The 24619-nt window shown below is 48.8% G+C and overlaps 3 protein-coding genes across 3 annotated transcripts in view; 1 reads left to right on the forward strand and 2 right to left on the reverse strand.

Annotated features, from left to right (window-relative positions):
• Nucleotides 1-24619, forward strand: part of LOC311315089 (uncharacterized protein) — a gene marked incomplete at both ends in the record, with an annotated part of 58811 nt that overhangs the window by 14825 nt on the left and 19367 nt on the right. Inside the window, one exon of the mRNA XM_084445690.1 lies at nt 22388-22814. Coding sequence (XP_084301816.1) covers nt 22388-22814 — 427 coding nt within the window. The remainder of the gene's footprint in view (nt 1-22387; nt 22815-24619) is intronic.
• LOC311314753 (transcriptional repressor scratch 2-like) lies at nt 145-3546 on the reverse strand (the record flags this gene model as incomplete). Its single annotated transcript, XM_084445235.1, has 2 exons — nt 145-992; nt 3375-3546. 2 exons carry the CDS (start codon nt 3544-3546, stop codon nt 145-147), a joined length of 1020 nt encoding a protein of 339 aa, XP_084301361.1.
• On the reverse strand, nt 13473-17933 carry ube2v1 (ubiquitin-conjugating enzyme E2 variant 1). Its single transcript, XM_084445402.1, has 4 exons — nt 17907-17933; nt 15469-15617; nt 14932-15057; nt 13473-14261 (listed from the first exon to the last, which is right to left on the reverse strand). Exons 1-4 carry the CDS (start codon nt 17926-17928, stop codon nt 14115-14117), a joined length of 444 nt encoding a protein of 147 aa, XP_084301528.1. The 5' UTR covers nt 17929-17933; the 3' UTR covers nt 13473-14114.

The raw sequence follows: 24619 nt of genomic DNA on the forward strand, positions 1-24619 counted from the left end.
TTCTTTTCTCCAGAAGGCAGGAAGAGGAAGACGGGGGAGCGAGCGGGTCCAGGACCAGGTCTCTGTTGAGCGACTCAACCACTCTAACCTGGATGGAAAAGGTGGTTTAAATACAAACGTTAAGAGCGTTTCAGGTTGACTGGTTCAGTCCTCAGAGCTGCAGTCCTCGTCGTCCCCGGAGCCCTTGAAGCAGGCGGACTCGTAGTGCTTGTTCAGGTACGACTTGAGCGCGAAGCTCTTGTCGCAGCGTTTGCAGCTGTAGTGCTTGAAGGCGGAGTGCGTCTGCATGTGGGCGCGCAGGTTCGAGCGGTCGGCGAAGGCTTTGCCGCAGTGGGCGCAGGCGAAGGGCTTCTCCCCCGTGTGTGACCTCATGTGACCTTGCAGCAGCCAGGGTCGGCTGAAGGCCTTTCCGCACACGGTGCACTCGTGCCGCAGGTCGTGGGTGAGCATGTGCATGGCGAGCGCCGGCATAGACACGTAGGCCTTGTGGCAGGTGGGGCACTTCCTGGCCTGCTGGCCGTCCAGACTGCGGTGCGTCTGCTTGTGGCGGCTCAGGTTGGACGAGGTGGCGTAGGTTTTGGCGCACTCGCTGCACGTGTACCGCCCCGATCCCTTCGACTTCCCCTTAGTGGGCGTGGCCTCTGCAGAGCTCGCCTCCTCGCCACTGTCAACGTCCCCTCCCTTGCTGGGACACCTCTGATTGGCTCTTCTCCGGGAGCGGCCGTCGGAGATGAGGAAGGCGGCGTGGACCGCGAGGCCCTCGGCGCCATCGGCCTCCGGGCTCAGGAAGCTGCTTGCGTCGGACTCGGCGGCGCTGGACCGCGGGCTGTCGGGCTGCTCCATGTCGTGGTCGGAGAACTCCTCCCCCCCGCTACCCCCACCTCCGCTCCCCAGGGAGTACAAGGGCCCTGAGGAGAGACCGGTCGACATCCGCAGACCCGCCTCCTTTGTGCTCTGGCATACTGAGGGGATGACGTAGTCCTGGATGTAGCCTGCCAGGATGCAAGAGACATTCTGCATGAATAAAAGTAGATTTTGTAATCACACTTTTACAAGACAGTGCCCAATTTTTGGATTCCAACCTACATTTTGTTTTGTTTTCAGGGTTATTTTTTGATCTAATTCATTTTAAACAATTCACTATTTTAAATTCTTGGGATACTTTACAGATACAATACCATGACACTGTATTTTTTGAGATTGTAAATTAAACCAGTAGAGGAACATTGATTGACTTCTGAGGCTGGAAGATCAATACGAAATCGCATACAGGAAACCATTTGCAAGAGCTGGGTCCTGCAGGCCGTCTGAATGAAATATTAATGACCCTTCAGTACTGAGATGCACTGATCAATAAGTTATTTGGCTCAAACAAGTGCGATCATAAATATGTGAAAGGATAGCACTACCAACATTCACTAAGACTACATTTGCAAAAGTCACAACTGATCCAGCTGTCTTCAGCCCAAACCCACCAGCACCTAAACCACCAGCACCAGATCCAAACCACCAGCACCAGATCCAAACCACCAGCACCAGATCCAAACCACCAGGACCATCTAAACCACCAGCACCAGATCCAAACCACCAGCACCAGATCTAAACCACCAGCACCAGATCCAAACCACCAGGACCAGATCCAAACCACCAGCACCATCTAAACCACCAGCACCAGATCCAAACCACCAGCACCAGATCCAAACCACCAGCACCAGATCTAAACCACCAGCACCAGATCCAAACCACCAGGACCATCTAAACCACCAGCACCAGATCCAAACCACCAGCACCAGATCTAAACCACCAGCACCAGATCCAAACCACCAGGACCAGATCCAAACCAGCAGCACCAGAGCTAAACCACCAGCACCAGATCCAAACCACCACACCAGATCCAAACCACCAGGACCAGATCCAAACCTGGGATCATACAGGCAGACAAACACAACGTCTGAGACTAGAAATCCCTCAACCTCATTTTAATCAGATCAGTCCCCATCTGTGGTGTTGTGAAAGTCCTGTGAGTCTGATAATAGAGAGACTGAGTGACAGGTGGAGTGTGATTTGGGGAGGATGGGGAAGGGAGAAGTAGCGTGTGTGTGTGTGTGTGTGTGCGTGCGCGTGCGTGTGTGTGTTTGTGTGTGTGTGTGTGTGTGTGTGTGTGTGTGTGTGTGTGTGTGTGTGTGTGTGTGTGGTGGGGAGCGAGGGGGGGCTATACTCTGATCTTGACAGCAGCAGTATATTGTGTTCCCCCCTGCAACACAAAGGGAACCAGACAGCTGGCATCCTAAATCTGGGGGACAAATGATCCAGCGCGCCCCACGCCTCTGTGACACTGAGAGACATTCCACTAAAAACAAAACATATCTATGGACCTTCCTCCGTTAGAGGGGGAAACACTTTCAGAAATGAGGATATCTACACCTTTGAACTGATTCTATTCTCTGACTGTTCCCAGCCTGCAGAGGGAACGAGGAGAACGAGGAGAACGTCTTCAGATGATGTGTCAGAAACCACGCTGCTCGTCACATATTGAACCCTTTACATCCCCAATCAATTCACTTCCTCTATAAAAGCCTTCATATCTTCTCTGTGTTCCAGAGATGGATCGGGTTCATGCAATCCAACCCCCTGTGGGAACGTAACATCCGGCAGCATCAGATACAGCAGGGATGGAGGGATGGAGAGATGGAGAGATGGAGGTATAGAAGGAGGACTCAAGGGCAACCAGTGAAGGGCGAGCGGATCCCATGTGGGTATCTGGTTCTGTTGAGGTTGTGGATCTGCTTTCTGTTGAGGCTGCGATGCCTGAAAGGCTGGAGCCCAGAATGCATCATGTTTACATATCAGACAATAGTATTAAAGCCCCCAGCCGGCTGGTGATCTGGACTAGTATTAAGCTGATTGGTCTGGCGTGACCTGAATCCTGTTCAGCGGCGCTGGAGTTAGAAAACAAAAGTCTAGAGGCATGGGGTGTGTGTGTGTGTGTGTATATTGGGGGTTGTGTGTTTGTGTGTGTGTATTGGGGGTTGTGTGTTTGTGTGTGTGTATTGGGGGTTGTGTGTGTGAGTGTGTGTATTGGTGGTTGTGTGTGTGTGTGTGTGTATTGGTGGTGGTGTGTGTGTGTGTGTGTGTGTATTGGGGGCTGTGTGTGTGTGTGGGGGGGGGGGGGTAGGTACAGAGGTACAGCAGCAAACAACAACACAGTTCTTGTATCAGGAAGTCCCACAAGAATCAAGATGCTGATCTGTTTGTTTTTTTAACTACAAAATAACCTTCAGCAAAACAAATGAAACAAATAAAGCTGCTCACAGAACACAGTGACATCATCAGTAGACAGGGAAGCCAGTATTTCTGTTGTTCTGTCGACTCACCGTTTTCACTCAGATGAACAGCCAGGTTGGTGGCGGAGGCAGCGATGGCGCGGGTCAGGGAGGAGCATCCCTCAGAGCCATGCTGCTGCTGGTGATGATGATGATGATGATGATGGCCGGACGTGGAAAAATCATGGACTTTCAGTTGCTTCACCAAAAAGGAGCGTGGCATTTTCACAGCAGCCTGACGCTAGCGCCACATAAGAACACACACACTCTCTCAACACAACTCTCGGAGGAAGAGGCCAAAGTCAGCGATACCAAAATGGTGGCTGATGACGCAAAGGATGCTGTGAGATTTTCCCTCTTAAAAAAACGTGTTCTGGTCTGAATATCCTCTTAGCAAGTGAGAAGAGAAACAGAAAAGGATGCAGAGAGGAGGAGAGGACGGAGGAGAAAGGAAAGGAAGAAAGTGCAGAGAGAGAGAGAGAGAGAGAGAGAGAGAAACAGAGAGCAGAGAGCAGACTAGCTGAGCTCAGCACTAATGCGGTCTTTTATATGAGAGCCCCCAAAGATCAGCTGGTGCTTTGGAAAAGGGAGCTGCTTAGCATTAATCCATCAAACCTCCCAGGGGACACGCATCAAATTACCACGAACCGTCTGTGCATCCCCGCACACACACATGCACACACACACACACACACACACGCACACACACAGGCACACACACACACAGGCACACACACACACACACGCACACACACACAGGCACACACACACACACACAGGCACACACACACATGCACGCACACATGCACACACACATACACACGCACACACACAGGCACACACACACATGCACGCACACATGCACACACATGCACACACACACTCAGTCACTGCAGCCCCCCGCCCCCCCCCCCCCCCCCCCCTCTCAGAGAAGGAGGACAGACAATAGCAGCGCTGCAGCACGTGGGCTGAACTACACACAACACCCCGCTACCATTGTCTTCCAATGAAGTAGCTAACACACTTTACACTGCCCCAAACTGCCCCCTCTCTCTCTCTCTCTCTCTTTCTTTCTTTCTTTCTTGATTTATTTATTCTACTGTTCTCTGATATTTTCGTCTGCCTCGTGTTCATTCTAGGATTTGGATTTCACGGTGATCCACGCTCGCACGGTGTAATTATATAAGTAGGGTTATGGATTGCGTTGCACATCCATGTAGGCGACATGGACATGGCAGGTTAGCAGGTGTGCCATGTGTATCTCAGTCATGTGTGTGTTTATATATATATATATATATATAAATACACGCATTTGTCACACATGCTATATATATATACACATGTGTGACAAATGTGTGTGTGTGTGTGTGTGTGTGTGTGTGTGTGTGTGTGTGTGTGTGTGTGTGTGTGTGTGTGCACATGGTTCTTCAGTTATCTCATAACGTCGGCATCCTTCCTTGTTGACATTCTTTTCAGCCCATTCTCCACATTTCTACCACGCAGGGTTTTGAACGGGGCTGTTTTTCATTCAGGATGACTCTGGCGTTTTAACACCCCTCTTTAGAACCTCTCTCCCGCGTGCGGTCATCCTCCCCCGCTCACCACCGTCAGCGCGGTGACTCCCCTCCTGGTCGCTGCTGCAGGGTGACCCCGGAGTGTCTCAGGGGTCACAGGGTCAGCCTCGGCGGGGGTCAGACACACACACAGCTAAAACACAGCCTGGTCTTTTCATGCACCCAGTGTCCCTACTGGACCGGTACTGGACCGGTTTCCTGGGTCCATAAACCATAAAGCAGACTGATTACTATGAAGTATTTTTCAACAGTGCACAGCTGTGTTCATTTGAGAAGTATCTTCTGGTCTGTTTTAACTAAACTAAAATCACAAATTAAATATTTTATAATGTCAAATATAAACATGCGATATTATGTTCATTTGACCCGTTTGGTCTATCTTTTATTGTTTATTTTGATTGAAACAACGAAAAACACATTTTAAGTGTACAAAGACCCAGTGTGTCAGAGAACACCATGTATAGTAAAGCAGGGGCCAGTGTGTCATCACATTGATGTATCATCATCATCATCATCACATTGATGTATCAAATGAAATGTTCATGGCCACATTGAAGGACTTGGCCATAGTGGTTCCACCCTAAAACATTTTGTGCTTCAATCACACCAGATTCATCACTGCTCTGTTCTGCCATCTGCATGGTGAGACGGGGATGAGCGTGTGCAGAGACTGGCTATTGAGGTCTGTTTTAACAGCGATAAGTGAGATAATTTGTGCTAATCACATCCAGTCATTGGTGGAGGGCCCTCTGAAAAACAAATGCAGGTCCTTTTCACTAAAGGCGTCTTTTCAACGCCTGACTAAATTCCCTCTCTCTTTAGTACCTGACAATGAGGCAGCTGCAAGCCAATGAATGTGGCTGATTGTCTTTTTCTTTTAATCAGCAGTTAGCGGCTATTGAATCAGAGAGAGAGATATATTCCCTTCTTTCCTGTTCCCCCTCTTGTGAGGACCTGTGTGGAACAGAGAGGACCCTTACCACTGCCAAAAAACATGTTTTGAACTGTGCACTGCGCCTTCTTTAACACTAATTCAATTTTTTGTCAAGGTTGTGGACCAGATGATGAAACGTCGTCAGAGGTAGATGTTCCCTCCATAATAAACACATGAACCACACTGTAGGGCTGGAGGTGACTGTTTACACCGGGCGCAATCAACCATGTCCACAGCATCTCACCCTGGAGAATGAGGTCAAACGAGAGGTCAACTGAGGAGATGGGAAAAACTTCTACCCGTCAGGTGTGGAGAGTGACAGGGATTGTGGCGTTGGCAACCGGGATGCAGAAATGGGGGATGTTCAACTACATTTTAATCTAGTTGAGCTTCAGTCCTGATGAAAGGGTTGTGTCCGTCTCTCTCTCTCCGCTCCATTTTGTGAGTCATCAATCAACGGTGTCACTCTCCCCTCCCGGTCTTGGCGTCCGGTGATGTCACGGTGTGGGTCGCGGTCTCGGGGGAACACTCACACCCCCCCCCGAGCTGCAGATGGAACAGTCCCAGAACGAGGGCGTATGGTGCATGACGCTGATAGAAGCTGGCTAGCTGGAACATGCCGGATGGTAGATGGCAGTGAGGATACACAATATGGACAAACAGATGTATTGTACGGCATATTAATTTTAATGTGGGCCTACTAGCAACGGAGTGATGCAATCTCTAAACTGGTAGGATTCTGTAGTCCTGGTTAAGAGCGTTCCTCTCTTCCTGCTTGCGCCAACTCAAGATCCACACAATCTGGAGAAGAGCCCTAGTTGTCTAGGGATACAAGCCTGAAGGGCTTAGCGCCCCATCCCTCTCTTATGTATCCCCTTCAAGATCCTTCCCATCCTTGCAGGCATCCAGCCCGCTGGCCTCCGATGCACAGGAACCACAGCACGTCTCGCCTGCCGGGCCGTGGAGCCTAACCACCTGCTCCACGACAGGCTCACTGCAACAGCAGAGCCTCCCCGGCGTCTCAAGTCCAGACACCCTTTTGTTCCTGCAGCACGGGATCTCCTGCAGCAATGCAGAGATCTTAACATCAGTGAGGCAGGATGGGAGGACCACACCTGGCGTGCGGAGTGGGAGGAGAACACCTCCAGACTGCCGGTCCTTCCCCTCCCGGGATGGCCATACCCAGACCGGCGTGGGTGAGGCTTAATCACCTCCGGACCGGCGTTGGACGCTTCCGCTCATCGATGCACAGATGGAGCTTGGCTTCCTGGTATCTTGGTATCCTGTGCGGCGTGTGAGTGTGGCGCCGAGGAGCAAACCTCAGACCACGTCCTCCAGGACTGTCCCATATACCGGACACCCAACGGAATGCGTGGCCTGACGGTTTCTGGATGATGAAACGGTGACGTGGCTCCTGGAGGTGAGCTGGATATATAACCCGGGTGACCCCTCACCCAGGCTCGGGGGGGTAAAAGGATAGCCCCTCACCCAGGCTCGGGGGGGTAAAAGGATAGCCCCTCACCCAGGCTCGGGGTCACCCAGGCTCGGGGGGGTAAAAGGAGAGCCCCTCGGCCCCGAGCCTGGGGGGAGAGGACGCAACAACCTACCCACACAATGAAGAAGAAGGATTCTGTGTGGACTATTCTCAGATCAAGAGACTAACCACAACGCTGAATTGAACAACACACCAAAGCTATCAAACAAGTGCAACTATATCTCAATTTTAGCCAAAAAATGCAATCAGTTTGAGCTGTACCGCCCACACCTATAGAAGACACCCCGCTTCAAGAAGAACCACTTCCCTGAGATGTCGTATAGGAGGACCCAGCAACGTGCTTCTACGTCGACAATTTCCTCTTAGAGCCACTTACGCCCAAAACTAGGCAGATTTAGGCCCAAAACTAGGAAGATTTAGGCCCAAAAAGGATTGATGTGTTTCACTTTACTATGTGTAAGCCTAAAACACGGTATTTCACTGAAAAGTAGTTTTGCTGTAGCAGTAGTAGTTACTCTTTAAAAGCTGACTTAAATATTCAGAGCTCTGTACACAGTCTTGATAAAAGAATGAATACATTACATCACATTATATCACAAGGCAGCCTACGCCTCCATGACTAATTATGGTGTACCATTCCTGCTACATTACCGAAATAACCACGATTTATCTGTTAAAAGTCCATGTCCATCGTCCTTGGCACCTGGTACTCACTGACCTCCACCACGTCAACGAGTGAATTCACTTTCCCAGGATGCACTGGCCTCAGACTTCCTTCTCTGCCAATAATGCTGCATATTTTTGGCTCGTGGAGCATATATCACTTCTTGGTCCACATTTAATATACAATCAGCTGATGGTGTCACTGGGGGTGACATTGTCTCTACAAGTGTCATTCGGTGGCCTTGAGAGCACTTACACTAAATGGCTCTCTGCCAAATAGCCCTTCAGAGCTGGCTGGTTCAATGGCGCTGTCACAGAGGGAATTACCTGCTAGAGAGACTGAATGGACCGGGGGGGGGGGGGGGCGCTACTGAGAGGACAGAGACGGGGGGGGGGGGGCGCTACTGAGAGGACAGAGACGGGGGGGGCGCTACTGAGAGGACATAGACGGGGGGGGGCGCTACTGAGAGGACAGAGACGGGGGGGGGGGGCGCTACTGAGAGGACATTGTATATCGTCTGGGCTAATGTCTGCATTTAGAAAAAAGAGGCCATCTTGGAAAATGAAGCATCAGGAGAGAGTGATGTCTGTATCACGCAGGAAAGGGAAGGAGGGAAATGAGGCAGAAGCGTGTTCTTAATAGAGAGGCACGTGGCGGGCGTACGCCGCAGGACAGTGACAGAGTGTGGGGGGGGGCAGGTTACAGTGGGCTGACGGGGGCCAGCTGTATGACTGAGACCGTGGACGGCGTGCTCGTAGGGGAGGGGGACCTTTCTCTTTCTCTAGAACCCTTTACTCTCTTTGTCTCTGGGCCATCTGCTGGGGTTTCGCAATGGGCGTGAGGGGAGGGTGTAGGGGTGTGTGTGGGGCGGGGGGGGGTGTGTGTGTGTGTGGGGGGGTGGGGGGTGTGTGGGGGGGGGGGGGTGAAAGGGGGGGGGGAGAATGGGAGAGAGGGCAACATTCCGTCACCTCCGAGCCGTGCGACACGCAGCAGCGCCTCAGCTGCTCAAAGCTGGGCCAGACCAGACCAGACCAGACCAGACCAGACCAGACCAGACCAGACCAGACCAGACCAGACCAGACCAGGACCAGACCAGACCAGACCAGACTAGACCAGACCAGACCAGACCAGACCAGACCAGACCAGACTAGACCAGACCAGACTAGACTAGACTAGACCAGACCAGACCAGACCAGACCAGACCAGACCAGACCAGACCCAGACCAGACCAGACTAGACCAGACCAGACTAGACTAGACCAGAGACCAGACCAGACCAGACCAGACCAGACTAGACCAGACCAGACTAGACCAGACCAGACTAGACCAGACCAGACCAGACCAGACCAGACCAGACCAGACCAGACCTGACCAGACCAGACCAGACCAGGCCAGACCAGACTAGACTAGACTAGACCAGACCAGACCAGACCAGGACCAGACTAGACTAGACTAGACCAGACCAGACCAGACCAGACCAATTAGACCAGACCAGACTAGACCAGACTAGACCAGACCAGACCCAGACCAGACCAGACCCAGACCAGACCAGACCCAGACCAGACCAGACCAGACCAGACCAGACCAGACCAGACTAGACCAGACCAGACCAGACCAGACCAGACTAGACCAGACCAGACCAGACCAGACCAGACCAGACCAGACCAGACCAGACCAGACTAGACTAGACTAGACTAGACCAGACCAGACCAGACCAGACCAGACTAGACCAGACCAGACCAGACCAGACCAGACCAGACTAGACCAGACCAGACCAGACCAGACCAGACCAGACCAGACTAGACCAGACCAGACCAGACCAGACCAGGCCAAACTGGGAGCAACGTTGATCAATTCAGGGATTACGTATCTTAGCTTTAGCATTGTGAGGGAGTAGCGAGCTGTAGTTTCTACAGACTGGAACTCTGACTATGAAAATATGAAAATAATGTGTTCATCTATCTGAAATACAATTAATTTTGTTTGATTAGGCCCTAACATTTGTCTCCAACAGTGCATACCATGTCAATGAGTTTGTTTCATTATGATGACGAAGAACTTACTTTGGGGGAAAGAGGAAGATAATGAAGAACTACAAAATTAACATATTTCCTTCTTAAAATAATCTTTCAGCAAGCAATACACTTTCCCAAAACCCAACCACAAAGCAAAAATCTGTCTCATTAAGCTAATTGGCATTCTAGCCGCGGGTCACTCACTCATTTAGAAAAAAGTGTGTATGTGTGTGTGTGTGTGTGCGCGTGTGTGCGCGTGTGTGTGCGCGTGTGTGTGCGCGTGTGTGTGAAAGTGGTATTGACCCTGTGAGCAGATGGGCCCCCTCAGACTGCTCTGCAGCGTGGTACACACACCGGGTCGCGCAGGAGAATGGGGTGGGAGGGTGTGTGTCAGCAACCATGTGACACCTCCCACACCTGGTCTGCTCTGCTGGTGTTTTACATCTGAATGAAACTAATGGAGTCAATCAGGGCCGGAGTTAATTATCAAGATGCCGTGTGACTGCAGATGTTTCAGAGGATAATCAGACAGTTGGTCTGCGCAGCACTTGAATAATGAACACGTCGGGTTTTATAGCAAAAGATTGTGAACCACAAAATGTTCAGTGTTCAAATGTTCAAATCATACATCTCTCTCAAAACAACCTTAAAATGTATGATGAGTAACATCTTTTTAAAAGCATTCCACTAGTTGCTTGAACGGATAAAAAATAAATCTAAAACTTTTTTAAATGTAATTTTCCAAATATGCCCCCAGTACTTCCTGGTTACCAGTACTTCCTGGTTCCCACCTGTGTCCCGTGGAGGCGGGTCAGACAGACAGGTATGATGGGGGATTGTTCACCCTCATCCAATCATGGTGATTGAATGGTTGTCTACTTTTTGCCCTCCCTTTCACTGTGGATACAGTTGGCTTGTCAATCCCAGCAGATACAATTACAGTGATTGAGAGGTTGTTCATTTAGTTTGCCCTTGCCACACACACACACACACACACACACACACACACACACACACGGCCGACCATGCAACATGAACACTGTTAGAGTGAGAGGAGATTTAGTGTAGTTGGGATATATTTACCTAGAGCAAATTATTGGCTTATGTAACATTTCCTGTGAGAAGGTGAGCAGGAGAAAGGCGTTCAGGTGATACAGGGGGAGACAGGAATTTAAACCCTCTCGATATTTTTCTGAAGAATCTTTCTGAACATGTGACTTTCTGATGCAAACTCAAGCCAATGAAGAGGATAAGAATCCCAGATGTTGTGTTTCCTTGGGGTAAAAATTGTCAGAATTAACAAGTCAGGAATGTCCCTGATAGGCTAAACTAACTGTATGGATTGCACAGCGCACACAGTAGATAAGCTACACGGCTTTATACCTCCAGTGGGCCGTAGAGCGTGTGGATATGGGCTAAACGGGTGGTTTTGGGCAGTTGTCCCCCCTCCTCTCGGGGTCCCCCCTCCTCTCGGGGTCACCCCTCCCCTCGGGGTCAGAGGGCCCCTGTATGGGATGTGCGCGAGGCAGACCGGGGCCTCCAGCTGTCTCTCTCATTGTGACCCCTCGGGCCCGGGTCACGTGTCTCTCTCTATTGTGACCCCTCGGGTCACGTGCCTCCCTTTGTCCCGCGCCCCCCACGCCCACCTCGGCGCTCGCGGGGGAGGAGCCACAGTCCCCGCCCAGGGGGAGGAGCGGCTGTGGAGTGAGAGCTTCCTCGCGCGGCCCGGGGAGCAGCACCTTGCAGTCACGAGCGAGGACGCGCACACGTGCTGACTAGACTAGTTCAGCTGAGTTAACGGGTCCACTCTCCCCTCACTGGACAGCTGAGTTACTGGGTCCACTCTCCCCTCACTGGACAGCTGAGTTCATGGGTCCACTCTCCCCTCATATCCTCCTGGCAGAAGGGTTTCTCTTGCTGGTTCCTTCGGTGTGTGTGTGTGTGTGTGTGTCTCTCTCTCACATACACACACACACAATTTGATGGTCAGATAAGGCTATGTTGTCCGATCATAGAAAAGGACACCTTTAGAAAAAGTGCACTCCACTATAATTAAAAAGAGCAAGAGAACATCCCAGTACAGCTGACGTGTGTTGAGAGGTAAAACATGGCCTACCAAAGAAACTGATCATGTATGCCGGCTAGCCAAGCAGATGAGCTGCAATCACTCTTCCACTCACCTGTCCTTCTGTCTCATAAAACCTAACAATGAGGACACTGGACTGTCTATTCCGTCCTAGTAAAAGACATAGCTGAATACCTAGCGAAGAATGATCGCTGTTCAACAAGACCATGCTGATTGTGAACGAGCTCCTTTGTCTCTGGGTATGTCAGTTCAAAACTGGGCCATGTGTCTAAATTCAAAGCATTCAAGCTTCCAGCATATGAAATATTGTTCAGCCAACTTGTACGCCCAGAATAGCAAGTCAACATGCTAGTAGCTAATTACAGCACAGACTCAGGTCATCCAATCTTTCTGAGGGACTGGCTACTCTCAACCATACAGACATTGTTTGTAAAGTGTAAATCATTTCAAGAAATTGGTTGATATGCATGCATGTCATCAGTGAAGTCAGGGTTAGTACGCCACACTGCAGCTTCACTTGAACCCTGACCCTTCTCACCACGTCTTGAACAATCAGGACACCAACACATGCAAAAGTAATGACGTTTAATTCAAATAAAACCATGCACAGGTCACCGGCACCCAGACTAGATTCACACCCGTTATAAAACGAAACATCTAAAGCCGTACATTTGCATTGGGTGGCGGGTCGCCGTGGAGGCCGGCCTGGGGAGTCTACAGGGCAGAGGTCACAGGTCGGCCCCGAAGAGAAACCAGAAGACAAGTCTTCACTCACAACACTTGAGAGAAAGTAAGAAAGAGAACTTTTATTCGTTTTTTTTATCCTCCCTACACTAGCTCTCTCCGTTCAATTATTCCAAAGCGCTGATCCATATGGCACTCGGAGGACATGTTTGAGGGGGGATGAGCCGAGGGACGGCCCTGCTGACACACTGTGCTGAATATATCTTACTTCTCCCCAAAGTACCGTACATGCGCTATAGTGAAGGCCATGGAAATTCACATAATAGGGATGGAGAAATTGGTCCCTTATTCGAGACCAATGCAGCTTGGTTAAAAAAAGAAATTAACCAACTTAATTCCCTCTTGTTTTTTGTTGTCCAGGGTTTCTAAAGCTAAGCAGTGTTTTTTCCCCCCCATTTGTTAGCTTTTCAGTGATAAGACACTTCTGACCTACAATGACTAAAGCCGATTTTGGTTACACACAAGTCTCTGAAATCAAGACCTAAATCTTCCACATCCATCATGTTTGAAACGGGGCTACGGAAGCATGTTCCTCCACAGAGCAGCGTCGTTGTGAATCCCACCCGTTACAACACATACAGTACAGAGCAAACAACGCGGCCACCGCCCTTGGTTGAAGAATCCAGCAGACACATAAGATAGGTACACTCAATAAGATCATTTATGTTATTTTACAATCTGGATGTAGAACACAAAGATAATAAAAAAAAAAAAAAGATTAGTAAGATGTACAGTATTTTTGTATGGTAATGTCTGGTCTGCGCGGCGAATGTGTGGGGTGGGCGGAGTCTATTCGTCTCTGCTCTATGAGACCCTCCCGAGAGAGAGAGGAGGCGTGGTTTAGGAGGGTAGCAGGGAGGGGCCTGGGAAAGGGAGGGGCTTACATGAGAAAGGGCTTTTCAAGAGTCCTGGGAAATAATAGGGGGCAACCTGCCGCTGCACATGGATGAGTGTGTAAATATACGAGTATTTCAGAGGAAGCTTTCAATCAGTGTGAATATATGAATGAGTGTGTGTGTGTGTGTGTAGATCAGTGTGAATATATGAATGAGTGTGTGTGTAGATCAGTGTAGTTGGAAGGAAGCGCTGAGTCAGTGTAAATGTACTATTATTTACGTGTGTGTGTGTGTGTGTGTGTGTGTGTGTGTGTGTGTGTGTGTGTGTGGGGTGGAGGGACAGTGAGGGTGGAGTTGGGCGGGGTCAGTTGCTGTAGACCGAGCCCTCGGGCGGCTGGGCGGGGTCAGTTGCTGTAGACCGAGCCCTCGGGCGGTTGGGCGGGGTCAGTTGCTGTAGACCGAGCCCTCGGGCGGCTGGGCTAGCTTCATGTTCTCTTTGCACATCATGAGTCTCCGGAGCTCCTGCAGGACCACGCGGATACTGTAGGAGTTCTGCCACTTCGCCAGCGCCGCCACGGCCCGCGTGTCCACCTGGGAGAGAGACCGCCGCTGGGTGAGACGCGCGCTGGGGGAGGCACACGCGCACGCACACACACACACGCACGCACGCACACGCACGCACACACAGCTGTGCCATGCCCTTAGCCCGGGGGTTCGGCCAGGACCAACCTGGTTTAAGCAGGTTACTCACAAATAGGCAGGTGACTTTATTACACACCCAGCAACATAGCAAGCATAGCTAATGCCTCAGGTAGGCTGTGATGGCTGCAGGCTGGAGACTAAGGGCCACGCCCCTCGCTAAGCATGTTCTGAGTAAATCTGAACCACTTCACACCACAGTGCTTTATCCACCTCTCGGACAACATGGACCCCGTTTACACCTTGCATTCAAACGCGTCTTGTATCCAGATTATATCTAGATAATGATTTAGCCTGATTACATTTACACCTGACATTAATATGCGTTTTGAGTATCTTCAACCCGATCCGTTTGAGATCCGATCGACTCTGTCCAGCTGACAATCTAACGTCACATCCTGTCCGTGCTTGAATATTTTCAATCCGTCCTCAAAATGTTTTGGGCGCATTTACACCTGTATTTTCATGTGGTTTCGCACAATCAGACTGCAATCTCAACACCAAAAAGGCATTTTAATGGCAGGTGTAAACGGGGTCATGGGGTCAGCATCTGGGCACTTACCCCCCCGTTAGAGTTGTGCACGCCGTTCAGGTTGATCTTGGTCACGAAGCGGACGAAGGGAGGCGTGTCCGGGTACTTGGGTCCACATTCTACCTTCAGACTGTACATCCTGTTCTCGTAGATTGTCTAGGGGGGACAAAGAAAAACAAATTGGCTGCAAGGTTTACTGGCAGGAAAATATTGGTCCAAAGAGTGAACCTTATAGTGCTTATCGAGGTCCTAGTGTGTTAACCTTTGTCCATCACGTTGATCAAATAAGCCTACTTGAATGGAGAAGTTGGGATGGGCATTGCATGGGGAATTCTACAGTAGAATCTTTCCAATGATCTGTGGTGAAATACATGGTCAGTTGTGGGGAGCGCCTGGTTCATGTTGACCTGCAGGCTGCAGTTTGAGGTGAGTGCATGACTGATCATGAGAAGAAGAAAAGGGGCGGGGTAAAATGTCTAGTGCACTGATCAGAAAGGGAAAAAAGTCTTAAAGGGGACCTGACATGACATTTGAGTGGCGTTCTGATTGGTCAGAATCCCCTCTCACCCTGGGAGGCCCGATGATCATGCCGGTCCAGCGGGTGAGCGTCATGTCGTCATCGTCCTCCAGCCCCCAGCTGACCGTCCCGTCTCCTACCCCCTTCTGACCCTCTTCTAGCTCCTCCAGCAGACGGAAGTTCCGGGGAACCTTGACGCCTGTAAAGAAAAGCTTTCACTGCAGTGGGGTTGCAAATTTCAAGAATTTTCATTAAATCGATAACTGTTAACCTTAACAGATGATAGTCAATTAATTGATAAGAACGACCCGCGCTTGACTGCGCTTTGCTCGCTTCGTTTTTGTGTCTTTCTTCCGCTGTGTTGGCATCCCAATTAGCCTTCACTACATGGCGTGGCGCCCTCATGTGCAGTCAGACCCTAAATTATGATTACATTTCCCTCAACTCCCGTTGATAACATTCGTTCAAAAAAAAAAAAAAAAGTTCTGTTCCATTAACAAGCAATTCATCGAGTTACCGAATCTTACTGGACTAAATTCTTATCTGCAATTAATCGATAGTCCATTAACTGTAACATCCCTACACTGCAATGACATCTGCTTTGATGTGAGGGGGACGACAGTTTTACTATGGAATGGCTAGGCTAGATTTTTTTTCTTTTTAGGTACATCGAGTTTAGTAAGCTTAACTTGAACATGACAACTTGATAAGAGATTGCTAGAGGTGTCTCAGTTCTTTTTTGCCTAGTGATCTGGTTTGTCGATTGACTTGTATTAATCTGAACTGCATACTGAGTGGAAATGTGCAGACAACATTCTTTGAACGTGTGGAAGTTTTAAATGAGATGGGTGTGTGGAAGTTTTAAATGAGATGGGTGTGTGGAAGTTTTAAATGAGATGGGTGTGTGGAAGTTTTAAATGAGATGGGTGTGTGGAAGTATTTAATGAGATGGATGTGTGGAAGTATTTAATGAGATGGATGTGTGGAAGTATTTAATGAGATGGGTGTGTGGAAGTATTTAATGAGATGGGTGTGTGGAAGATTACATGCTTGTGTGGCCAGTAGTGCATGACGTACTAACAGTAACACTAGGTCTAACAGTAATACTAGGTGTCCACAATCTGTTAGGCGCAAAAGCAAAGACAATTAACGTAAAACCACGAGCCTTAATTAAGATGTAAAGCCCTGTAGGGGTGCTTGTTCGTAGCAAGTTACACTGGTGAGATAACATTACTGCAAAAGAAACACTAGACAAGTCTGTGGTGCAGGAGGAGCTAGGCCCATAGTGCAGAATGGGAACACTAGCTAGGTAGCACGGTGTGTGTGTGTGTGTGTGTGTGTGTGTGTGTGTGTGTGTGTGTGTGTGTTCTCATGTTAGGGTTGTTAGATAGTAACCTTAGTCTACTGTACTTTAAATAGCAGCTGCTAAAGCTATAGGCACTAGGGGTTATCTGATAACATGATTAGATGGCTGAGTTAGCTTATTAATACTAATACAACGCACGGCTAATCATGCTAACCAGCTAACGTTAGCTTATGTTATGGTAATGTGATATTATTATATTATCTCTAGCTGGTTATCTACGGGATGGTCTAACACTTAAGTTCTGATGTTTTGAGGATGACTAGCCAGAACATGAATTGCCTCTATTCCAAATGTGCCGCGGAGTTTCCCTCATGTTTGACGTGTTAGCTAGCCGCTAATGCTAGGCTAATGCTAGGCTAGCCGCTAATGCTAGGCTAATGCTAGGCTAGCCGCTAATGCTAGGCTAGCCGCTAATGCTAGGCTAGCCGCTAATGCTAGGCTAGCCGCTAATGCTAGGCTAGCCGCTAATGCTAGGCTAGCCGCTAATGCTAGGCTAATGCTAGGCTAGCCGCTAATGCTAGGCTAATGCTAGGCTAGCCGCTAATGCTAGGCTAATGCTAGGCTAGCCGCTAATGCTAGGCTAATGCTAGGCTAATGCTAGGCTAATGCTAGGCTAGCCGCTAATGCTAGGCCAGCCGCTAATGCTAGGCTAATGCTAGGCTAATGCTAGGCTAGCTCTGCAGTGCAGACATGACTCTGCACTAGAACAAGCTAGCAGCCAGATTAGCATGCTGAGAAGAGGACTAACCCTAACCCTGCTATCGACCACTCCTGCGGCTGGCTAGCGGCTAGGCGGGCTCGACTCTTACAAGACTTATAAAGCAGCTCTCACTCGGTAGCAGAGTTATAATATCAACCCGCCAGGCTAACAGGCTAACAGGCTAACTGGGTTGTGATTCATCATGAGGAGGCGAGCCTGCTGCAGGGCTCAGGCTCAGGCAGGTTCACGGTCTGATAGCCAGAAAGAGCTTCCGTGGTCTGAAAACACATCCACATCTGTTGAAATACCAGTATCTACAACCCATGTGATCGGATGGCTCATCTTAATGTGAATATTATTGAAATATAAGTACAAGAAACCCAACTGCATATCACATATGTGCGGCTGTGAATTCGGTTTACCTGATCCGGCGGCGGCCGCCATCTTTGTCTCTGATACACGGGAACGCGCACGTCACTGTGCGTCAAGTCAATGTGCCCCCCCCTCCCTCCCCTCCCTCCCCCCCCCCCCCCTCCCTCCCTCCCCCCCTCCCTCCCTCCCCCCCCCCCCTCCCTCCCTCCCCCCCCCCCCCCCTCCCCCCCTCCCCCAGAACTACCCCCTCCCCCCCCAGAACTAGGCAGGGTGCGGCAGAGCTCACACCTCCGTCCATGAAGGCATGTTGTCAGTATGTGTAGACAAAATGAACAGACAGTGATTGAGAGATAAGAAAGCAGCAAGGTCTCTCTCTCTCTCTCTCTCTCCATAGGTTATCAGAGCAGCAACCTCAATAACAGATAGCCTACACATTGACACTTTTTGACACTTTTAGTAAACTATATAGGACGTCGTTTACAAAATACTAAAGCACAAAATGTCACTATAACATACAAGAAAACAAAATTATTTAAAACTAGCCTTAAGCTCTAAACCTGCTGGTTTGACGGCACACACCCTACCAAAGGAGCTATAGTCACTGTTGCTCTCAGCTCTTATCTCTTCTCGCTCAGTAGTAATAAGTGGATCATCTCACATAGATCCAGATGGGGTTGGCTGTGGCTCAGGAGCTAGAGCAGCTCGTCTAGTAGCCGCAGGGTCGGCGGCTCTCGGCTCCTCCTGTCTGCAACTTCAAATTGCTCCCAATGAACAGGCTGCCACCATGGATGGGTGAATGAGAAGCCATTGCAAAGCACCTTGGGTAAAAGCAGTCCATTTAGATATGTTCACATTATTTGTACTGCATATTATCTACATCTGTGAGCAGTGGTGAGCTGTCACTGGGGAGGAGGTGATAGTTGAGTGTATTTGCCAGGGAGAGAGTACATTAAACAATGTACCAGAATTAGCCAAGAAGGCTATTTCCATCTGTAGTCCCTGAACAGCTTAAAAAAAGAAAATATATAATTGGATATAACATTACATTGCATTACATAGCCTACACATTGTTAGCACATCAGCATAAAAACCATATGCAGTTAATAAAAGACATCAACATAGAAACAGTAGCCTAGGCCTACAGTTCATAAAATATATCAACATAGAAACAGCAGCCTATAGCCTAGGCCTTCAGTTAATAAAAGTCATCGGCTCAACACTTAATAAAGGAAGATAAATTAATCAGATTCAGTCCAGTAGAATTAGTAGAATCAGTGACTGCATTGCTGATTACTGATGAGCCTGAAGTTAAATTGTTTGGGAAATGACCTGTAGGTGGCGCACTTTCTTATGTTTTAATGCATTCCAGCCACGAGATGCTACTGGGAATCCAGTAATATTGGTAAAAAGTAAAAACAGTACTTGAACATCAGTTGAAATGTATGAAATATGCAATTTGTGTGCCTATACTACAGTATATCCACAAACATAAAAAAGTGCATGTGGGCTGGTGGGTCGCAATGTTTAGATTCCAGCTCTGCGACCTCAGACCTGAGCGAGTCAGGCGAGCTGAGGGCTGCAGATCAAACGGCTACGGTTTAAGCGATTTCAGCGAGGTAATCAGCGATTCTCTTGTTTATTGTAATCTATATGTTCTATTAATACATCCATGATTGTAATCCATTATATAATTCGTTGTGTTAGCTTTCTCTCATCTCTTGTCTGTCCCCCTCTCACAGGATGGGACATCCACAGCCTCCCTAGAGCGGTGAGCTCTGTCTGCAACACACTCACTCCACCTAGTGGACAGTTCAGGCCATGCAAGCGTTCCTCATTCCCAGTATTCTTAGACTAGATTGCACAGTGGTTGACAAACTGGAAATGTAACATAACGAAAATCAATCCTACCTATGGATGTTTCTTTTATCCACAGTACAACAAGTGTAAACATGGAAAAGGCAGAGTAAACAAGTGTAAACATGGAAAAGGGAGAGTAAACACCTTGGTTTTGGTTGTTGTTTGTGTTTCCAGGTCAGGACATGGACGTGTTGTGCTGTTTTTCAGCACCTTGAGATTCTCTCACAATGGAAAGTGCTTTATAAATATAATTAATTATGATGTATTATTTGTGAGCAGCAGCAGAGCCCAGCTGGACGTACACAGGGCCAGAAGAGAGAGCCGGAGGAGCTGGTGAGGTTCCTCCAGACCAGACTGTTAGGGTAAACCATGTCACACTGTCTGAGAAGAGAACACTTATTGGATTATCAGTGTTTTTATAGATATGTGTTACTATAGTCAGTCATGTTTTGGATAAAATTCCAAGTACAATCCATAAATTGCCTCTGTTTGTGCTGATGGATTCTTTTTTACAGGTTGCCAGTGTGGGCAACGCATGTTTAATGAACACTACCTCACACTGTCTCCTTGTCCTCCCTGTTTCCATGAAGGCGATGGTTAAGCAGCGAGAGGTGTGGCGTCTCTACTATGTCCAACAGAGCCAGGACAAACAGACGCGACATCAGGCAACAACAAAGCAGCCGAAGACAGAGGCGCGGCCATCGCTGTTCCGGAAGTCGACCCCTAGGATAGGAGCTCTGTTTCAGTATGAAAGCAATGCTAAGACGGCTCTACTGTGGAGGGGAGCTTAGTGGCAAAGATTGAAAAGGATATATCAAGTAGTCCTCATGTATTATGCAGATTATGCTGTATAGTGGACGAAAGGGGTTGAAAATTAGCCTTGGCTAGAAATCCTATATGCGACACATCTGATTCATGTTATTGTATGAATGTGTGTGTTGCCCCCCTGACGGACAGCGCTCATTCACACACTCTCTCCCTTTACACTCCACCTCTCTGTCACCCTGCCAGGGGGCGGCTGGGGCTCAGTTGGTAGAGCGGGTCGTCCAATGATTGTAGGGTCGACGGTTCGAATCCCGTCTCCTCCTGTCCACATGTCGAAGTGTCCTTGGGCAAGACATTGAACCCATGCCACTGCATGGCAGCTGCCGCCGTGAATGTGTGTGTGAATGGATGAATGAGAGGCCATTGTAAAGCGCTTTGGATAAAAGCGCTATATATAAAAATGCTATATATAAAAGCGCTATATAAGTGCAGTCCATTTACGGCTCTCTATCCCAGTGTTACCGTCTGGCTCTCTCTCTATCCCAGTGTTACCGTCTGGCTCTCTCTCTCTCTATCCCAGTGTTACCGTCTGGCTCTCTCTCTCTATCCCAGTGTTACCGTCTGGCTCTCTCTCTCTATCCCAGTGTTACCGTCTGGCTCTCTCTCTATCCCAGTGTTACCGTCTGGCTCTCTCTCTATCCCAGTGTTACCGTCTGGCTCTCTCTCTCTCTATCCCAGTGTTACCGTCTGGCTCTCTCTCTCTCTATCCCAGTGACCGTCTGTCTCTCTCTCTCTATCCCAGTGTTACCGTCTGGCTCTCTCTCTCTATCCCAGCGTTACCGTCTGGCTCTCTCTCTCTCTCTATCCCAGTGTTACCGTCTGGCTCTCTCTCTCTCTATCCCAGTGTTACCGTCTGGCTCTCTCTCTCTATCCCAGTGTTACCGTCTGGTTCTCTCTCTCTATCCCAGTGTTACCGTCTGGCTCTCTCTCTCTCTATCCCAGCGTTACCGTCTGGCTCTCTCTCTCTATCCCAGTGTTACCGTCTGGCTCTCTCTCTCTCTCTATCCCAGTGTTACCGTCTGGCTCTCTCTCTCTCTCTATCCCAGGGTTACCGTCTGGCTCTCTCTCTCTATCCCAGTGTTACCGTCTGGCTCTCTCTCTCTCTCTATCCCAGGGTTACCGTCTGGCTCTCTCTCTCTCTATCCCAGTGTTACCGTCTGGCTCTCTCTCTCTATCCCAGTGTTACCGTCTGGCTCTCTCTCTCTCTCTCTCTCTCTCTCTCTCTCTCTCTCTATCCCTGTGTTACCGTCTGGCTGTGTTATTCCACCAGTCACAGCTCAGTACACATCGTGGCATTAACTATACCAATAGAAACCAGGTCAGAAATGTTGGAATATTGATTTCTTATCATATATATCTGGCTAGATTCAATGGCTCAATTCCACTTTGAACTACCCAATCACTGCAGGATTAAGGGAGTTAGATCCTACTGTATAAAGACACTGGTGTTGACAGTATGTGTCCCAGTACAGTCAATTGGTGGGGTGGATTGTTTCAATAGATTATTAAGAAGAATTGTCCACATGCATTAAAACATAGTAATAGTAACAACTGGTTTTATAGATAGATACTTTAATGATCCAGGGGGGAATTTGACATTTCAGCAGTGGAAAAAATTACAGCAAGGTTGGAAATGTAGATACATAATATGCATGGTACTGTAGCAATAAGCATAAAAATAGAGAAAGAACAATGACTATATACATCGATATGTACAGAATGTGTAGAGTATATATGTGTAAAGTATAGTATAGATAAAATATGTACATACATACATCCAGTCTGTATAAATAGATATGTCTAGGACTACACATATATACATACATCCAGGCTGTATAGATATGTCTAGTAATACACATACATACATACACACACACACACACACACACACACACACACACACACACATACACATACACATACACACACACACACACACACACACACACACACACACACATACACATACACACACACACACACACACACACACATACACATACACATACACACACACACATACACACACACACACACACACACACACACACACACACACATATATACATACACACACACACACACACACACACACATACACACACACACACATACACACACACACACATACACACACATATATACATACACGTACACATACACATACACATACACACACACACACACACACACACACACACACACACACACACACACATACATACACACACACACACACACACACACACACACACACACACACACACTCAGAACAGGCAGTGTTGAGTGGGATGAGCCTGTCTGAAAGTGCTCTATCTGAACACCAAGAAGCTCTCAACACACCAACCAGTTCCACCAACTCTTCTCAGATCTCTTTAACATGTGAAGCACAAATAACATCCAACATGATAACATCCATCATCTGCTGGCCAAGTAGAACACGTCGATCTGAAACCAGCCGATCCAATAGGTTATTGACCAAACCCCCCATGTGATCAAAACGTTTGTTTTTTTCTCCACACATGACCTTGAGAATGACCGTGGCAGATGTGACCGTGGTGACGAAGGCTTGTGTCACTACAGAGACAAGTCACCACACAGAACAACATGTCAACTATGTCACAGACGTTAACACAGCAATGTGCGATGTTGTGATTTGAGAGAGTAGAGAATAAGAGCTCAATCAGGAACTATGATCAGGTAGGGATCACATCAAAGGATGTTTGTCTCTCTGGTATCAGAATATGCTGGTGTTAGGGTTAGGGTTAGGGTTAGGGTTAATATGCTGGTGTTAGGGTTAGGGTTAGGGTTAATATGCTGGTGTTAGGGTTAGGGTTAATATGCTGGTGTTAGGGTTAGGGTTAGGGTTAGGGTTAATATGCTGGTGTTAGGGTTAGGGTTAATATGCTGGTGTTAGGGTTAGGGTTAATATGCTGGTGTTAGGGTTAGGGTTAGGGTTAGGGTTAGGGTTAATATGCTGGTGTTACAATAATCCTGTTTCATGTCAATCATCAGATCTACATATTATCATGGTTTATACTTTTATCTGTCCCAAATGTAATTGGAAGGGAGTGGGGGTGAATTCATCATCATCATCATCATCTTCATCCGCTTATCCAGGGTCGGGTCGCGGAGGCAGCAGCTCCAGCAGGGGGCCCCAGACATCCCTTTCCCTAGCAGCATCAACCAGCTCTGCCTGGGGAATCTTTAGCCGCTCACAGGCCAGTGCGGAGATGTAGTCCCGCCACCTAGTCCTGGGTCTACCCCGCGGCCTCCTCCCAGCCGGACACGCCTGGAACACCTCCCTAGGGAGGCGCCCAGGAGGCATCCTCACTAGATGCCCGAACCACCTCAACTGGCTCCTTTCGACGCAAAGGAGCAGCGGCTCTACTCCGAGTCTCTCCCGGATGACTGAACTTCTCACCCGATCTCTCAGGGAGACCCCAGCCACCCTCCGGAGAAAACTCATTTCGGCCGCTTGTATCCGTGATCTCGTTCTTTCGGTCATGACCCATCCTTCATGACCATAGGTGAGGGTGGGGACGAAGATAGACCGGTAGATCGAGAGCTTTGCCTTTTGGCTCAGCTCTCTTTTCGTCACAACAGTGCGGTAAAGCGACTGCAGAACCGCACCAGCTGCTCCGATTCTCCGGCCAAACTCCCTCTCCATGGTTCCCTCACTCGTGAACAAGACCCCCAGATACTTGAACTCCTTCACTTGGGGTAAGGACTCATTTCCTACTCGGAGCGGACAGGCCACCGGTTTCCTGCTGAGAACCATGGCCTCAGATTTAGAAGTGCTTATTCTCATCCCAGCCGCTTCACACTCAGTTGCGAACCTATCCAGAGAGTGCTGGAGGTCGCAGGCAGCTGATGCCATCAGGACCACATCATCTGCAAAAAGCAGTGACGTGATCCCCAGCTCACCGAACTGCAAACCCACCTCCCCCCGGCTACGCCTCGATATCCTGTCCATGAAAATCACAAACAGGATTGGTGACAAAGCGCAGCCCTGGCGGAGGCCAACACCCACCGGAAAGGAAGACGACTTACTGCCGAGGACCCGGACACAGCTCTTGCT

Source organism: Borostomias antarcticus, assembly GCF_949987555.1.
Source record: "Borostomias antarcticus genome assembly, chromosome: 11".
NCBI classification, from domain to species: Eukaryota; Metazoa; Chordata; class Actinopteri; order Stomiiformes; family Stomiidae; genus Borostomias; species Borostomias antarcticus.

Excerpts from the sequence above, each read along its gene's own strand:
- ube2v1 (XM_084445402.1), bottom strand. The coding sequence starts at position 17,928 with ATGGCGGCCGCCGCCGGATCAG. Across the intron at positions 15,618-17,906 it reads GGCGGCCGCCGCCGGATCAG|GCGTCAAGGTTCCCCGGAAC; the intron begins GTAAACCGAATT and ends TTTTCTTTACAG. Across the intron at positions 15,058-15,468 it reads TGATCATCGGGCCTCCCAGG|ACAATCTACGAGAACAGGAT; the intron begins GTGAGAGGGGAT and ends TGTCCCCCCTAG.